Source organism: Chelonia mydas, chromosome 6 (assembly GCF_015237465.2).
Source record: "Chelonia mydas isolate rCheMyd1 chromosome 6, rCheMyd1.pri.v2, whole genome shotgun sequence".
NCBI lineage: Eukaryota > Metazoa > Chordata > Testudines > Cheloniidae > Chelonia > Chelonia mydas.
The window spans coordinates 31,773,647-31,788,095 of NC_051246.2; the positions used below are offsets into that span (position 1 = coordinate 31,773,647).

Sequence of the window (14,449 nt, forward strand, 5' to 3'; positions counted from 1 at the left end):
TTTTTTCACATTAAGAATGTAAAATTAAATGCTCTTTCCTTAAATCCTGTGTAAATAAAAAACATGAACAAGACATTTGGAAAAGAAGATATTTTGACATGTACCAACAGGACAGGACATACAACTGAGCTTTGAGGATTTATATCTTGTGCCTGGCACAGTGGATATGATCAGCATGACACCACTCAAAAGTATATTTGTCATAAAAGGTGGCTTTATAAAATATTGGAGAGAAAATTACATTCCTCCTACATTGTTAAATTTATCTGGCCACAGACAGGTATTTTTAAAATTACATTAAATGCATTGTTTACTTTGTGCAAATTAAAAAGTGATGATTTTTCTTTTTTAAAAACCTTCCCGGAATTCATTTAAGCTTCTTACGTGTTATTTGATCTGGTATGCCACCTGTTTATTACAAAAATACAATAAAAAGCAATTTCTCATTTTTGGTGGTGGGAGGAAAGCAGGCACAATATTTCTGGATGGATTACAGCATCTCATTAAACTTGGAATGCTGCAATTTTCAGTTTACTTAATATCATCTTTTTCATGGTTCTAATTTATAAGAGCAAGCCTAAGCCTAAGGAAAAAATGCCCCAATTGGTCAACTTTGCCCAGTGTTAGCCATATATACAAGAAAGAGTGTTCTCAGGGACCGTTTTTAAATATATCTCCTTCCAAAGGTGCAAAGCAGGTCTAGCTATAGTAGAAAGCATTTCATGAACTGCGTTCTAGTCTAGACTGGAAAAAGAAAAACAACCCCCTCACTACTGTTTAATAGATGAAAAAGTATGATCTGGAAACACTAATGTCAAAGCATAGTACCATGAAACTACTTATCTTATTGATTTTATGACTTGGTGCACCGCAAGTCAGAAATAATTGTTTGGGGATTTATACTACCCGGAAAAATATATTCCAGGTCTGCTTCCTGTACTGTGCAAACGCCAAGCATTGTCACCTGCATTAAGGCTGGTTTTAACCAACATTTGACTAAATCATTTTGTGGATTATTCCTTGAGGACATGCTTGAATGGCCATTGGGCACACTGGTCATGGTTTTTATCTCTTTTACACTGGTGTGAAGCTGATGGGCATAACAGCTACTTTCCATTTAGGTTAAATGAAGGAACATAAAATACCCCTTCATTCAGAGAGAGCTGAAAAAATTGGCCACCCAAAACACAGGCTACAGGAAAGGGATGAGTGGCAGGACTACAGGGTGGTAGTTGTGAAGAAGCAATACTACAATGATGCGCACCTTTGTATGAAAATAGATCACAATTTTCCTCCAACTTCCAAGACCAAGGGCTGAGGTTTTTCACTTGCATTGCTCAGCTGTGAGATGGTAGATGATGATCCCATCAGGACCCATTGATAACACGATCACTAGTAGCAGCAGTTGTGTGACAGTTCATTTTTTGAAAAAAGATTGATCCCAAGATTAGTGACATGGAGAAATAAGGGATGGAATATCATTACAATGGAAAAAATCACAGCTAACTTTATACAAGGATCAAGCAGATTTCATGATGTGTGGTTATTATTTTTGGAGCTTGTACAAAATAAATACACAGATAACGATGAGGTTGATCATACACAAATGGATGTTGTAAAGGTGACAAATATTCAGCAGAAGCTGAGCAGGGCAAATGATTCCCATATGAAGGGACATATATAGCAGCTAATTATGACTTAAATGATGTAGAGATGGAAAAATATCAGAAGGGAAACACTTCTGGAAGATCTAATAAATAGGTACAACCAAGCAAAGAAGATGGAGTGATATTATGGACAATGCGTTCTACAAACTATTGACTACACCTTCTCAGTTGTGTTTGTGCTATTGTCATCAGAAGGCCTGAGGTCCTCTTGATTCTTTTCAGGTTAAATACAATGAAATTAGTATGCAAGGTATATGGAAATTGTTTTATGGCTCTGAATAAGATTCACATGGAAATGTGAATTTGCTAGATTAATGTTATTAAGAATAAACACCTGTATAATGTAAATTATTAGATTTTCCCAGCTCATCTGTGTTAATAATGATACAAGTTAAAATAACTTTTTTAAAAAATAGATGACCCTGTTATTCCTGCTCCTTGTTAATCTTTCCAATATGAAGTACTAGAAAATGGATAGTCAAAAAGGAACATACAGTGGGAATATCCTGATAGTCAATTCTCCGTCCTGGAAGAAATGAGCACATGCTTATTTAAAATACTGAACTACCTACAAAGCGTTCCACAAAGTTCACCTGTAAGGAAGAGTGAAAGCTCTCTTTATAAAGGAATACGTACCTATTTGTGTTCTTTTCATAGCATCAGCAGGTATCAGAAAACACAGCCAAGAGAATATCTTGGCTGTTCCCAGCTTTCATCTTGTTCAGTTTATAATAGTGGAGGTATGTTTGTCCTCTATTTAAATCTTTAAGTGCTGACAGCATCTGATATATTTAGTCAAGAATAAAACATTGAGAAGAAATATTTAATTGGCACAGGTATCTGGAATACCCGAGTCAAATGATTTGGGGTATGCAGCTTATCCATAAATCATCTACCCAATACTGCTTGGAACATGCATAAAATCCTGCTGGCTATACTGCACAGGTATATGGCAAAGTCATTCAGGTTTAGTGGAGAGGTTAGAAATTTCATGAGGTAGAGAAATTATGATCATGCCTCCTAATGAGTTTGGATCTACAATCCCAAGTAAAATAACAGTGCCTCCTCTAACATGTTTACATGTTCAAACCAAACCAAAACAAAACAAAAAAAATCCCACACACTAAACTTCCCTTTGCTTCATCCCAAGGCCCCTCTATTAAGATATGGAAAAGGAGCTTCTTGGAAAAAAGTGGAGATTCTCTTCACCTGAAGCTGTTTTCATTATCATCCCCTTGTTGTACCAGTTAAATCTGCATGTTATACACCAAGGTGCATAAGACTGATCATGACCCCATAATTCAGTGATGTTCATCCTTTTTGACCTAAGGGCCAAACATGTTATTTCAAAAAGATCAAGAAGCTACAAATCAATATTTTGATGCATATTTTCTCTCTTGTTCCACTCTCTTGTGTTGCTTGAGCAGCACAAAAAGCAGAAAACATCTACAAGTCTATTGACAGGGATTCCCCCATGCTAAGGGAATCCTCAACAGCTGCAAAGGCAGAGTAGCCAGTTCCTCCATTGCCCCACAGCGCACACTGCAGTGGGGCATAGTGGGGGTGTGATGAGACATGCGAAGGATCAGGACGGGGGCTGGAGCTCGCTGCATTGCTATTGCCATCTGGTGTATGGGTCCCACAACATTGTTTTCAGCTGGCACAACTTAGAGGAGTCCCCTCATTACTCTAATCTATGCTGTGTCAGGGAAGCAGGCAGCCATCATATTGTTGATTCTTGGCTTCTCCTCTATTCTCCCTTCTCCAGGCTGCCTTGGATAGCTGTGTGAGAGGGAAATCATCCTCTGTTAGATGCTTCCTTAGGCTTAGGCAGAGCCCTGGTGAGTCTCTATCTTGGCCCAATAGAGCACCAACAGCCAAGCAGGCAATGGACAAGCCAGAGCTATTCATGAATTAAAGGGGAGGAGCATTTATGTAAAAATATGTACAACATGTTCAGAGAGAAACAGAATATATGCACATGCACACAGAGCAAGGGGAAGCTTCCTTTCTGTTCCACAGATCTCTTATCAGTGATCTGGACTTCCCTTACATATTCTGTACATGGAGTTCCTATTTGCATGAGTGGAAATTCTGCCTGAGAAATTACTAAAGAATATACACAGTGTAGACTGGAAAGGAGACTTCTGCTCTTCTGAAGTCAGAATGCAGATATCCATACAGGTACTTTCTATTCAGTATCTTTAAGAAGGAATTGAGAATACTGAAGGAACACGCATCTCTCACTGAGAGAGGAGCAAAACTTACTGTAAAAGTAAAAATACAGTTTACCTTTAGTTAAGTCTGCTGTGTGCCATATGGGAAAATTAATAGGAAGATTAAACTATTGCTGTGTACAAAAGCTGCTTTAGGGGAAAATGAAGGACTAAACTAGGTCAAGTTTCTATGCAAACTTTGGAATACAAAGGCTGTCTGTCTAAGAAAGGGGAAATAATTGCATGCAAAGCATGATGATGGCCTCTTTGTTGCATTAATATCATTAGCCAATTCCTGGGCATGCACACACACAAAAGTTGCCCTCTCATATTTTTTAAACTACTTAAAATAGGCACTGAAACTCCAGTTAATCCTCAGGTTTCATTCTGACAAAATCCGCTTATAAATAATTATTCATGCTTTAAGACCCATATCTCCTGCTCCCACTGAAGCTAAAGCCTTGATGCCAAAGGGAAAAAAAGGGGAAGTTCTTTCAGTAAACCAGATAATAACTTATCTAGTAGGCAACAGGAAGAATAGGTTTGAAGTCATAATAAATGAGAGCTTCCCTTTTCCAGTGATGATTATGGATCTGGCCCATCCAATGCCTGTTCAAGTCAACGGAAACCTTGCAGTGGATCAGGGTCAAAACTGTATTATGTTAAACTGGGACACTTAGGAGCTGAGGAGTACAGAAACACACTATTGTTTTCTGCCTCTATGTTCTGATTAAAGATCATATAATACTGTTGGGTTATGCTGACTTATATCTATTCTGTAGCAGACAATTGGAGTTTTAGTTTGAAGAATCACAACTAATTGTGTTATGAACAGGACATTATTTTCCCTCTTGTGACGGAGCATGGATGTACAGAAATATTCAAATAATCAGAGAGAGAGAGGAGAAAATCTTGATGTTAAAAATTCTGAGAAGATATTGGATCGTGAAAACTATGGATGAAATATAAAAGGAGCGGGACCTTAGTTTGCCAGTGAAGCACAAGGTATGGCAACATTACATAGACTATATTCCTGAAACAATTTTCCTCCCCAAGTCATATTTTTAAAAATGGGGAGAGAAGTATTATTTCATATTGTCCTAACAGTACAAAATTTCATATTGTCCTAAGAGTAACTGATGTAAACTGACTGAGATACTGAAAATACAGGTACTTTATACTATCAGATATCATAAACCACTCTCTTATTTTATGTGCATCTTAGATTTCATGTTATACTATTCGATCAAGAGCTCTAACAGAATACTCTGAGCACAACAAAGAAAGAATCCTAGAACAAGTGATGTGAAGTTCTTGCCTGTCTGCTACGATCTAAAATTATTTTTAAATATATTTCCAACCCTTCACCTACTGCATCAAGAGAGTCTCTGTGTTAGATGTAGCCAAGTTTAATGTTTTGGCCAATTGTATTAGTGAAAAAACTGGAAGCAGCTTCAATCTACAATATACTTGCTTTAAATAATACCAGAACTTTTTTATACTAGGAAAGTTGCACCACTTTACTAAGTCAACTAAAGAATATCAATCTAGTTAAACTGATATAAACTCCTAATACAGACACATTTAAATTAATTTAACCCTTGTTTCAATCACGTCAGTTTTTAACAGTAAATTACCAAATTAATCTAAACCAATTTAAGTGAAACCTCACAAAGATGATATCATGGTTTGAGTAGAAGTAAATGTATGTCTTGGATCGTAATAGACAAGCCTTAAGAACAATCCCCTTCCTTTCTAAAGTGACTTCAATTATGAATATCATATGTATGTAATATATGATCATTTTAGAAGAATATGTAAAAGAAGCCTCAGACATGATTGGCATGCAAATTGTCAGCATGCAAACAGCCCTATATAATTTGCACATAATAAAGACATATCTCCAATAATTCAGTTTGTGTGTGGCTGTAGCCAGACAGCCAGCCCCCCCTCAGACCAGCATTGCTGGAAACACACGGGAGCCAAAACAACAGGGCACTCAACATAAATTCCAGCACAGCCTTTGAAGCTGTGAGAAGCACAGGTGTCCTGCTACAATGTGCCTCTGGGAACATATACAACGATTAGGCTCACAGCAGACAGAGAAGCTGTGACAGACATGGCTCTTAGCCCCTACTAAATAGCGTGATGCACACACCCCAACATCCTAGGTGGGAAAATATTTACCCTGATAAAAGAAGTGTCCAGTAGTCGAAACTTATTGTTTCTCCCTTGCAAGTGTGAACTACTCTTGCGAGAGCTGGCGTCGCCCAGACAGACCAGCCCCAATTTGGCATAAGAAAGGAGAAAGAGAATAAAGGAGTACAGAGGTATAAGTATGGGACCTACAGCACCATGATTTTTGAGTGCTTTTCACTATCTATCTGCTGGTCAGATAAGTGACAGCCTCCCAAGGCTTCTGCAGCTAAGAGGGTCCCTAAGCCTTGTCCCTTATTCGTCTTTCCGCGGAATTGAGTGACCGATCCTGGCTTGGCACCGCTGGAATCGAGAGATGCAAGGAGGGTAAGAAGCACCCACACCTGATCTCCTATCTTTAGTGTACACATATTTTGAAATAGAGCTCTATACTTTGTTTTCTTTTCTTTGGGATTGTGGCTTCAGTTTTGTAACTTGTTTGTGTGTGTAACATCTCTACATTTAAATAAGTAGGCACTAGCAATTTTGTAACCACATGATTAGAATCTAGTTTAATAAATTTTGGTAACCATTGTGCATAAGCCTGACTTGTTTCTCTGGTTTACTGTAAAGCAGCCAACACAATTAAAGAACCTCAGCCGTTTTGGCTATAAAGCCTGGCCATTAGGTGAGAGTACTAAGAGCCTAGCGTTGAGTTGTGCCGCCTCCACGGGGCAAACTCTTGGGGCACCTGTCAGTCAATCCTGGCTGCCCGCTGCGAAGGAGCTCTGAGCTCTAGCAGTTAAAGTCACGGGTGTGGAGAGGCTCTTAGTGCTGCCATTGGGGCACCTGTCAGTCAGTGTTGACTGCCCGCTGCGAAGGAGCTCTGAGCTCTAGCAGTTAAAGTCACGGGTGGTTAGGACCTTGGGGCATCCGTCAGCCTAGCCCGGGCTGCCCGCCGCGAAGGGACAGTGCGTCCTAGCGGTTAAAGTCACGGATGGTATAAACGGGCATAGCTGGCACCTCACCAAACATCCCTGGCCATCGGCTAACAGTGGCAATGATTGTTACTGGGATTACTGTTCATAATCACAAACCATGATACTTGAGATCACACTACTATTTCATCTTTAAATTTCATATATTTTATTAATTTTGTAAAGCAATACCCACACAAACACACGTAGCAAACACAAATCACAACAAATAAATGCCAGTGGGTAGATGAATAATGGCTTTATGAAAGAAACCAAACAGATGCAAGAAATTTTAACTAACTAACTAACTAAATCAATCTGGTGTCATGTAAAATTCTATATATGTACTGTGAGAACCATAACACAACTCTGCATTCACATAAAAGAAGAGATGAGTGATACTGAATCAATTAACAGATTACCTCCTTAATGGAAGGTATTTAATATATCTCCCTTATTTTTTCAACCTTGTGACATCTCCTTTCTTTTTGCATAGTAACTTTTTCATATTTAATGATGATGACACAAACTACATTCAGGATGCAGGAGCTTTGGGAGAAATCCTACCAATTATTTAGCATTAACTTGGTTTGTCAATACAGTAAAGGCTGACATAATTACCGTTGTCAGACTAGTAATATGTATGGATTCACTTAGTTCCTGGACTGACATAATATTAATATGTCATAAGACATTAATTTAGCTGTAAATTAAAAAGACAATTTATACTGATTCCTCCTTGGTGTCAGAGCTCTTCCTTAATTTTTTTGTTCAATAATCCCCTTGTTTGAAGGCTTTGAATTTTGTTTTTTTTTTTTCCTTTTGTACATTTAAAAGATATATAATTCTCATCTATTTGCCTCCTTCGAGTTTTAACTGCACAGTGAGCCTCAAGGTCTGTGTCACACATTTAACATTCATCTGCTCCCTCTACAAGGTCAGAAGAGGATGATTGATTTTCTACTAGTAATTACTCTAATTTATCCCCATGACATCTTGTCTCCTAACCTCTGCTCATTGCACTAAAGGAAACTCAATGTTCAGTGCATGGTTCAGTGTTCCAAAATGTCCCTACCAGTATGGAGAAAAATTACTCTGACCCCAAATGTAGTGATCAGTCTATATATTGTACTTCTACTACTTCAGGGAAAGAATATTCCAAAAATTGATATTTCTCAGAAAAAAAATAGTTCTAAATTTTGTGTATTTATCTTTAATTTTCAGGTGTGTGCATTTGTTCTCCTTATATTATTTAGGTAAACTAGATCTTCTCTGTATTTTATAAAATTAAGCTCATCTGGCTGTCTTTGTATCTAAGACTGCATGTCTTTATACGGTCAGTAGGTCTTGTCTTAAATATATTGATAACTCGTGTCTATAAATCTTTATTCTTTCATTTTTGATTTTTGACCAATATTTTTCTGCATCAACTTTAACTGCTTGAATTTTTGGACATTAGGAAACAACTGTTATGGAAAAGCTAATCAGGATTTCTAATTCAGCACTCTTATTTAAAATGTGGAGTATTAGAAGAAGGAATTATAACATAAAATCATTTTGGGGGCTGGATTCAGACCAACATTCAATTTCATAGTTCAGAACAAATGTGCTGGCTCAGTTCATATAAAGTGTAATGCAAATTTAAGAATGTTACATCAGTACTTCTCCCCAAAAATAAGAATATTAGAAACACTACTTTGTCTAATTCACAGAACAATATTCACTCTCCAGCTATCATGGTCAACTCCGCTGGGCACCAGTAGAGATACTGGGCCAAATTTTCAAAAGTGGCCTATAATTTGGGGTACCCAACTTTACATGCTACAGCTTAGTATTCAGAACTGGTGATCATCCACTGCTCCAAATTACTTCATCTGGAAATATTTCTACATCGAGGGGAATACACCTGGGGCAGAACACAACTGCAACAACCAATCACTTTTAAGGCAAGTATAAAGATTCTTCCTGAACTCCACAGAAAACAATATTCCAACTGTAGCTCATGACAACCACAATCTATTATATCGATCTAGTTTTCGTGTCTGATTCACTGAGGAAAGACAGCAGAATGAATGTCCTATCAGCTTTCATTTATGTTTACACTATGCGCCACTAAATCAAAGATGACAGGTTTCAGAGTAACAGCCGTGTTAGTCTGTATTCACAAAAAGAAAAGGAGTACTTGTGGCACCTTAGAGACTAACCAATTTATTTGAGCATAAGCTTTCGTGAGCTACAGCTCACTACGAAGTGAGCTGTAGCTCACGAAAGCTTATGCTCAAATAAATTGGTTAGTCTCTAAGGTGCCACAAGTACTCCTTTTCTTTTTAAATCAAAGATGTTTCTCTGGCACAAAGAGTGAAGATAAAATCTCTCCTTAGCTTTTCTCCACCAAAAAGAAAAAGGCCTCAACATGCTTAATTGTTGATGAGTCAAAGTTATTCTCATTCATCAGAATATAGAGTTTTGGGGGCAGAGGTGAAAGTAAGCCGGTACTCCCTGGTACGGCATACCGGCAAGAGCCCGTGCGCTGTACCGGGGCGGATCGGCTTCCCCAGGCGGCAATTTAAAGGGCCTGGGGCTCCCAGCAGCGGCTAGAGCCCCAGGCCCTTTAAATTACCACCAGAGCCCTGCTGCCAGAGCCCTGGGAAAGCGGCGGTAGGGCTCGGGTGGCGATTTAAAAGGCCCAGGGCTCCTGCCGCAGCTACCGACCCAGGCCCTTTAAATAGCCGCCGCAGTGGCAGCAGGGCTCCCGGGACGATTTAAAGAGTCTGGGGCTCCAGTAGCCGCTACCACCCCAGTTCCTTTAAATCGTCCCCGGAGCCTGCTGGAGCCCTGGGGTAGCGGCGGCAGGGCTCGGGCGGAGATTTAAAGGGTCCGGGGCTCCGGCTGCCGTTACCACCCCGGGCCCTTTAAATAGCCGCCGGAGCCCTGTTACCCCAGGGCTCTGGCAGGCTCCGGGGATGATTTAAAGGACCCGGAGCAGTTGGCAACTGGAGCCCCAGACCCTTTAAATCGCCGTCCGAGCCCTGTTGCTGGAGCCCCGGGGTTCATGGTGGCAATTTAAAAGGCCCGGGGCTCCGCTGCAGTAGCTTGGGTGGTGATTTAAAGGGCCTGAGGCTCCCACTGCCGCTACCCTCCGGAGCCCTTTAAATCGCCACCCGAGCCCCGCTGCTTGGAGCCCCGGGGGCTCCCAGCTGCCACTATATTTTCCACTGTATGCATCCGATGAAGTGAGCTGTAGCTCACGAAAGCTTATGCTCAAATAAATTTGTTAGTTTTTAAGGTGACACAAGTCCTCCTTTTCTTTTTATGGATACAGACGAATACGGCTGCTACTCTGAAACCTGGAAAAAAAATACTGTGTGATTATGCATTTTCATTTTCGCCCCAACTAAGCCCCCCCAAAACCTACTGTGGGGAAGGCAAAAAACAAACAAACCACTTCACTGTGGACAAATTCTTTCCCAGCTCCCCAGAAAAGGAGCAACTAGCACAGTGTCCACAGCAGATCCTGCCAAAACCCAGTATTCCACCATTTCCATGGGTGGGAGGGTGGCTGCTTCTCCTCTTGGTCCAAATAAAAAGAGAGCTTTTCCTGCACCAGCATGGGCCTATGTAGTAGTGGTCTCCCTCCGCCGCCCCCACCCCCGCCCCGCCCCCTGCCCCCTCTCCCCCCATCTTCCAGTCAGCTGGAGGAATGGATCAGCATCTCCAGACCTGATCTGCAGCAGAAAGTCACTCCCTAGCTTTCTAGCCCTTAAAGAGGAGCACACCTTTCCTAACAAGCCAGACAATGGTCCCCACTGTTTAATGTGTGGTGAGGTCATTTCAGGTATAGACAAGCCCTAATTCCCATTGAAAGATGATGGAATTTGGGCACCTAACTGCTAATCATGCCTCTGAAAATCTCCTCCTTTGTCTTTTATAACAGCTTTCCCTCGCACACCAATACACCATATTTGATGCCAAAACAGTTCAACACATTTGTTGGTGCAGTATCAGAATAAGCCCTGGCTGTATTTGCGAACCCTTCTGGCCTCATCCTTATTATGAGGTATTAGAGATTTGACACCACCCGTCTATCTTAGGCCTCCAGAAGATCATGCCTTTTGTCTGGTGAGTCCTTAAGAACAGAACTTGCTCGCCCTTGACAACACAAGTTCTCTAAGTAGTAACTGCTGTGTTTTTCACCACTGTAAAAGCAACCCAAAGCAATAAGCTATTCAACTGTCACTACTGAAAGTACAGCCATCTTTGCTGGTGCAATGAAAGGCACAGGTACTTTGGACTTACCCTTGTGGACAAACACATCCTGAAAGACAAGGAAGATGTCCTGAGAAGGTGAGATTTAGCAGCTGATTCTCACAGGTTCTCTCTCCGCTAAACTCCATGTTAGCTTGTGGATTACTACAGTTAACATAAATCTGGCCCGCTGGGCAGTTGTGTACTGGAAAACAAAATATTGCGGATGTTCATCATTCCTGAAATTTCAGATTTGGTAGAAAGCTTTGAAAATTAATAAATGCTGATTTAAACCAGAGATTAATTTGACCAGTCATGGGGGTGGGTTCATCTATAACTCCTGGTCAGACAGTTAACCCCAAACAGCCACTATGAATCTGATCCAGTTGGAAAAGAAGAAAAAAGATAAATGTATTCTAATGAACCTACTTGCTCATTACTGTGCACTGTTCCCTCCACGTTTAACAACCAGCCCAGGGAAGGTTCCATAATCCCCCAAACACAGGAAAGGGCAGTACTACCTGGCTCAGGAGGGAGCCAGAGGCTGCATGTGAGCAGAAGCTGGGAGCTGGCTGTGGAGGGAATAGTGGATAACAGGTAGCCTGAGAGCTGGACCTGAAGGACCTGACAGCTGGGCTGAGGTTCTCCTGTTGCTGGCAGGGGTCCAGTGGCAGTCAGAGCAAGAACACAGGGCTGTTGACTGCAGGCAAGTGATTGGTGCAGCCAGGTTACACAGCAGCCTTTTGCTTTGTATACCCCTAGACCGGCCTGTTCCTAGGCACTGCGTTGGGAACTGTTGGTTTTATCTCTTTTTTGTTTTAACCACTAAGGAAATCACACCTTGGGTATTTGCCTTGTTTATTCTGGCAGCCGTAGCAAAGGAATTCTCCATTATTTGAACTGTGCAAGTGTTTTGGGGAACTGAAGGATAGAGCCTGGACAGCCTAGTGCTTGGAGCATCTACAGGGCTTGCTCTCAAACTCGGAGTGTGGTAGCAGACATCTAGGAGATTGCTGTACCCCAACACTACCTGCAGTGACACCCTGCAATGCCATCAGTAACCGTATTCATCAGAGAGTCAAGGACCCACAGTTTCAAAAACACCTGAAACATCCTGCACTTCACAGCAAGTTAAGTTTTTTTAATCTGAAATGAACGGGAAAATTTTCACAAAGTCCAGCCCTTAGCCCCTCAGGATCTGCTAGTCAGAGTAAAGATACTATAACACAAGAAGCAATTGTTATTTATGTTTTCCTTTTACATATGCACCACACACAACATTATAATTCTTATGACATTTATACCACTCTGGGGAGAAAGTAAAAACTGATAGTACAGAAACAGCACTTAGCTAGAACTGTGAGGGGAACAAAATCTCAGTTTGTAAAAACATTGGAAATGTCCAGTTTTTCCAACATTTTGTCAGACAAATCTGGCCTACGTTTGCTCCATGTGAAGATCTGCTGTTTACATTACATAATAAACTTAGGTTGCATTATCAATCTGAAAACATTTTGCTATACTAAAATATTGATAAAAAGCATTTTCTCACAGATAGCCAGTAGTTTCAACAGAGTATCTATTGTTTTACTCTAACCCTACTTTTAGTTATACTATAGGTTAAATTTATAATTTAAAGCTCCAGTCCTGCCAAGTGATGATTGTATGGACCTTTATGCCCCCACAGAGTCCCAGAATAATCAATGAGACATCATGGAAGAAGCAGGGTCTGTCTTCTTCATGCCTTAATGCATCTTCTTCACTTACCAATGTTGTTCTCACAACTCATCATTCCATCTTGGCAATGGCTGCAACAAAAAATACATGAAGCTGTAATTAAAACCAGAAAGGTCTGAAACGTTAACCTTCATCTATATTTGAAAAAAATGTGTAAAATGTTACTCAAAATAAAATTATATAAATATGTATGCACGAAGATAACCAATAAGGGAGTTTGTGGTGTCTTGATCAGAAGATTCTTAATGTATATCCAAGTTTCAGCCTATCTTGCTGCTTATATATGTAATAAAAGAATAGAACCGTCCTTGTAATAAACAAACATTACATAATACAAATGCTAAGTTTAAAGAATAGAGCCCAGGGAGAACTAACTCAAAAATATGATGACATTACTAGGTCGAGTCCTGTTCCCACTGATATCAATGGGAGTTTTATCACTGACTGCCATGGTAGCAAAAGCAGACCCTGTATGTGAAACAGTGTTACATGTATCTTACATTAAACATTCAAATATGTAACTACAGTAAAAAAACAAAACAAAAAACCATACACACAGCTATAGCAAGCTATTCATTAGACTTCAACTCTGCGTAAGAGAAAGCCCCTTCTAAATAAACAAAGTAAACTATAAGTCTTTAGAAAAAAATCTTTTGGTTAACTATTGTAAATATTCAGTGGATTGATTTTTCTCTTTAGAAGCCCAAAAAGATGCTGAAGAGTGGACTGGCGAGTCAAATGGAAACCCAAATGACTCCAAAGATAGCTCAAAACAGTGTCAATTCAGTAAGATAAAATGCTGTGTTGTACAAAATAAAATCACTGGACTTCACTTCCCCAGTCCTGCCACCATAAGCTACTAAAGCAAAATTCAGTCACGGCTGAAACACAATGAAAAAGGAAAATAAGTCACAGAAAAAATTAATAACCACAACTATTAATTGTTCCAGTCTCTCAGGCTGTGTATGTTCCCCTTTTTCCAAATGCAAGCAAAGCTCAGTTACAGCATCATAATGTTGCTGATATTTCTCAACTGCTCCTAACCTAGATCATTAAAGAAATGTCCAGCACACACAAGATCTCCGGATCTTGTACTTATACCTCATTTTTATTATGATTCTGATGAAGAAAGGTTTCAATTAGAGTGTACTGGGAGAGGGAGGGGGGCTTACATGACAAGCTTTCAGCATCAGAAGGACTGGAGAAAAACACAACTCAATATATCCTTACTACTAAAAAAAGAAAAAAAATCTAAGTCAGTATCTCCCACTGCTTTGAGTGTGCACACACCACCGGGAGAGATCATCTGACTAACTGGGGTGGTGCGGAACAGTCACAGTGAAAGCTTCTCCCACGCTATTGCGCTAATATGGTGGGGCTAAACAGGGGGAGGCGCGATTAGTTTCATGCCTCTGCCAACAAAACAAGTGCAAAGAAAACCAATGAACTGCTTAAACCCAAAACATAATTG

At 40.2% G+C, this 14,449-nt stretch overlaps 1 protein-coding gene across 2 annotated transcripts in view; it reads right to left on the reverse strand.

The window, feature by feature from the left end:
- Positions 1-14,449, reverse strand: part of OTOG (otogelin) — a 159,242-nt gene that overhangs the window by 92,455 nt on the left and 52,338 nt on the right. For both annotated transcript variants that reach the window (XM_043548942.1, XM_043548941.1), the window contains exons 22-23: positions 13,009-13,049; positions 11,293-11,446 (exon numbers count right to left, since the gene is read on the reverse strand). In XM_043548942.1, the coding sequence (XP_043404877.1) occupies positions 11,293-11,446; positions 13,009-13,049 (195 nt within the window). The remainder of the gene's footprint in view (positions 1-11,292; positions 11,447-13,008; positions 13,050-14,449) is intronic.